A 4,389-nucleotide genomic window follows, 5' to 3' on the forward strand; every position below is an offset into this window, starting at 1 on the left:
GACTTCGCGAAGTTCAGTGATTTTCACAAGGACCAGAACTGGCATCAATTTCTGCTTGTAAATAGATAATTTTTTTCGCTTACTGTTCGTTACTGTGGAATGTAAAATACGCTTATTTTGCAAGTAAATGAACTCGATATCTGTTTTATAAATTTGGAAAGAATATCAACGTTATAATTATGAAATATTTAATTAATTTTGAAATATGTTTTAAAGTATAAAATGGTTTTTTGAGTTTCCTTTAAGCTTCACTGCGTGATAAGTGTATATCTATGCCCCCCCCCCCCGAGTCATCACCTTGTCGCGGTGGGGGACCCAGTATCCATACACATGTTATAGCGAAGCTGAAGGACCCCCGGGCAGGTAACGGACACGGGCGAAGGTCCGGAAGCACCCGTCTGGTGTGCCAGAGAAAGCCGCGGAAACCCTGAGGGAAAATGTGCGGCAGCTTGCGTTCGAACGCAATGTAAGCCCAGCACAGACAAGGAAGGCTAACGCGGGGGTTTTGACTTTCCCCTAGCAAAAAAGCTTGCCGAGTAGAAAGAGAGGCTCTCCCGGCGCGGCTACCAACACCATTAGTGGCAATCGCAAGGGAACCTCGACAGGCGGCGAAAAGTCAGCGGTCCTCTGGGTAGCTGCCTCCCTACCCGTGTCCAAGACGAAGTAAGTGCCCTGGCAAAGGGGCGCATCAAGCGGTGGCACAGAGTAGAGTGTAACCTGACCCATTAGGGGGGTTACGACGTGAAGCATAGTGGAATGCCGGTCGTACGTGGATCGGGTATGTAGTCTGAACCTTTAAGGGGGGTGCACACTTGTGTGACGAAAGCAGAGTAGATGCGAGAAGCGTGGTAGCTCGGGCGAGCCAGGAGGCTAAAGGAGTAAGGTGATGACGACCGGAGAGCCTATACCGGTACCCGAGAGGCGAGGAGCCCACAGGAGTTTAGCTTTGATTCCTTCCCCGCCAATTGGTGTTGGACTCGAGGTGGCAGTTGGGTACAGCCGGCATGCTGGGTTAGACGCTGTGCAGCAGATCGCTCGGTTCGTTGTGTAGTCCCTGCATTGAACGCTTAAGGGTGTAGATAGGCCTGAAGTTGGGGATTACTCGCCTCGTTAACCCTTCATTAGTTGTGTAGCCACTCTCTGTAGTCATATATGATGAGGGATGTGACTATCAAAGTTGTGGTTCTGAGAAGAACCGATTTCGTAATACCGTTGGACACATTATCTGCATCTTTGATGATCCCAAGGGTTGACACTTTATCAGCATCAGAATAAGAGTGAGCCTGGTGTTAGACTAATTTTATTTCAATATTTACAGAGTATTTATACTAAATTATTTACATGGTATTATACGGTAAGGAATATTTCAGCACATTACATTTGTGTNTCATTAAATTTATTTTTAGTTTATTCTACCATAACTAATTATTGAGAATTTCGAGCTCCTTATTTAATATATTAGATATTTCCACAAAATTATTTCTGGCCATATGACGGTTTCCATTATTTCGCGAACGAGAACGCGAACGTATTCGCGGATGTCGGGGAACGTATTCTCGTTGAAGGTTACTTACGGCTGCGATTTCTTGACTAAGGGCCTTATCCATTTCGTTTATTCTTTCAGTGAGCAGGGAATTAAATCGGTCCACCAAAATCTCTACAGGAGCATTGTTCTGGAGTTGGCAAATCTGCGGCTTTGGTGCTGTTGCGTCTAAAATTGCATCGGCTAATTCGGCTAATTTGTCCAATGTTGCTTCACTTTGGGTGGCTAGAATAGCTCGACTTGCCTGAGGTAGACGTGACAACCATAAGGGTCGGAGGATGCTATCTGGTACTGCAACTCCTACGAGACTACGAAGATGGCGTAAAAATTGCGTTGGCTTGCGATCACCTATTTCTTCGTGCTCGAGCAGACGTTTGGTCTTCTGTTCTTTCGACGAACTCAACCTTCGAATAAGTTGTTCTTGAATTGTTGTATATTTACCAACTGCAGGTGGATTAATGATTATGTTCTAAATTGCTAATAACGTAGTTGTACTTGGTTTCGTCGGATGTTAAATGAGAAGCAGAAAATTGCGCTTCTATTTGATGGAACCAAATTTCCGGGTCTTCTGCCCAAAATGGAGGTAATCGCACAGCTACGCGATCGATGCTTGGAGAGGCTTGTTGATTGTAGAGAGCCATGTTTTTTAACCAACTACTTTGGCGACACAAAATAGTTAATAATCGAAAATAACTAACTCACGACGACACTTGTATTTCGCACACAGTTTGTCCTCAAAAAAAATTGTTTTAATCACGTCGGCGTCACCAAATATGAGGGGATAGACTGGCGCGAAAATACAGAGAATAAAAACGCTTTTAATAACTTTATTTAATACCACAACAAGGCAGATGAGAACAGCAAAAGCGAGGGTATCGTACTGGCTGCAAAATTCGAACCTTATCGACTATATTATACAAAATGGTATGTTGCTGTTCAGGTACCTGCATTTCTCAGTATTAGTGGTACGCATACCCCGACCTGAAGGGTCTGTGCACCCGACCACTGATGTACAAAATTTCCAACCATTCAAGATGTTTCTGAGAAAGTTAAAATATAGAAATTTATATTTTTGCTGCTACAGTTATCATTCAATGCTTTATAAACCGGATCTTTTATTTGTACACATTGAGCATGGTAGCTTTGAAAACATAGTTTACACTTAATACCCTTAGTATTAACAACTAAATTTTTAGACCATAGGAAAACACGCGTGCACACCCGACGAGCTCATGATCAAAATATTTTTAAGTTAGCTAAGTCCTTAACATTTATAACAAGAAAAGAAGATACAAAAGATTCATAAAAGTTGAATGTTGGTTTGATACATATGAAGATGATGAATGATAAAAGATATAACATGTCACGTCCTATCTAATCGTCGATGTTAACTTAGTGACAGGTTCGAATTCGCGCTCAACCTTGTCTGGTGGCCACAGATCTGGCGAACACTTCCTATTAACCTTCGAGGTAGTGGCCACCGATTCGACACGCGGAACCAGCGTTTGCACTGGCGACTTTATCCGAAGAATCAGCGTATCAACATCCAAGAGGAACTCGCCAGGTATACGAAGCTCTGTTCCAAACATGAGTTGAGCTGGTGATGCATTAAAATCTTCCTTAAAGCGTGACTATTGGAGATTGCCAAGATTTAGGAACACCACACATTAAGGCGGCTTTAAGAGTTCTGCGGCATTTCTATTTGACTGATGGTGTATGGTGTAGTGTATTTGCGTAGAGCACCAACCATGTGCGTAAGAGACTTGAACAGTCTTGACTCAAACTGAGTACCCTGGTCGGTGGTAATCGTGAGAGGAGTACCAAACTGCGCGACCCAATAGTTGAAAAAAGCAGATGCAATGGTATCGGCTTGAATGTTGGGTAGAGGCACTGCAACAGGCCAACGAAAGAAACGGTCTATCATAGTCAGACAATAACGAAAACCGTTGACCTCTATAAGTTCTATGATGTCTAAATAGACGTGATCAAAGCAATTGTCTGGAATATCGATATGTCGCGAATCAATGCGGTTGTGTCTTTTAATTTTGAAGCGCTGGCAAGCGATGGACTCCCTGGACCATTGGAGAACATAACGTTTAATCCAAGGCCAAACGAACTTCTCCTTCAATTGACGAGCTGTGGTGCGGCGACTGGGATGAGAAGGACCGTGAAAAACGTTGACAGCTTGTTTACAAACAGGTTTAGGTTAGTAGAAGTTTCAGAGTACGGTCGTCGTTTAATAGATTCTGAAGCTCTTGATCGAGTTGTTGGACGTTTTCAGTCATATGAAAATCTAGTGTTGTGGGCATGTTGATGGCGTTAACTCTCGACAGGCCATCCGCAAAAACATTCTCTTCTCCCTTTACATAAACAATCTCAGTGGTGAATTCAGAGATGAAGCTGAGTTGATTGCGCTGTCAAGGGGACGCTTTTCTTACTTTCTGAGCAAAAGCGTACCATAAGGGGCGATGATAAATCTTGATCACGAATGAGCGATCCTCCAGAATAAGCCGGAAGAATTTGATGCTGGAAAAGATACCAAGGAGCCCTGTGTCGTAGGTACTGTAACGAGTTTCAGTAGGGCTAAGTTTTCTAGAAAAAAAACCGAGAGGTTTCCCGATACCATCTTCGAATTGCTCTAATGAAGCACCAATTGCATGGTCGGAAGCGTCTGTAGTCGATAAATACTGAAAGTGACAAAACCACAGTAACAACGGGTGATGATATGTTGGACAGCGAAGGTAATAATTAAACATACCAAGAATGCGTCGGAGATCAGAAATAGTCTCAGGGGTTGGAAATTTCAGGATGGCTTCAACCTTCTCCGATGGAGCTGTGAATCCATT

The 4,389-nt window shown here is 43.2% G+C and overlaps 1 protein-coding gene across 1 annotated transcript; it reads right to left on the bottom strand.

Moving 5' to 3' along the window:
• Window positions 1–2,913: 2,913 nt before the first annotated feature.
• LOC108734265 lies at window positions 2,914–3,852 on the bottom strand. Its single transcript, XM_018465743.1, has 4 exons — window positions 3,771–3,852; window positions 3,488–3,727; window positions 3,291–3,433; window positions 2,914–3,174 (listed from the first exon to the last, which is right to left on the bottom strand). Exons 1-4 carry the CDS (start codon window positions 3,850–3,852, stop codon window positions 2,914–2,916), a joined length of 726 nt encoding a protein of 241 aa, XP_018321245.1.
• Between the last annotated feature and the right edge of the window lie 537 nt (window positions 3,853–4,389).

Source organism: Agrilus planipennis, unplaced genomic scaffold (genome assembly GCF_000699045.2).
Source record: "Agrilus planipennis isolate EAB-ADULT unplaced genomic scaffold, Apla_2.0 scaffold77, whole genome shotgun sequence".
Taxonomy (NCBI): domain Eukaryota; kingdom Metazoa; phylum Arthropoda; class Insecta; order Coleoptera; family Buprestidae; genus Agrilus; species Agrilus planipennis.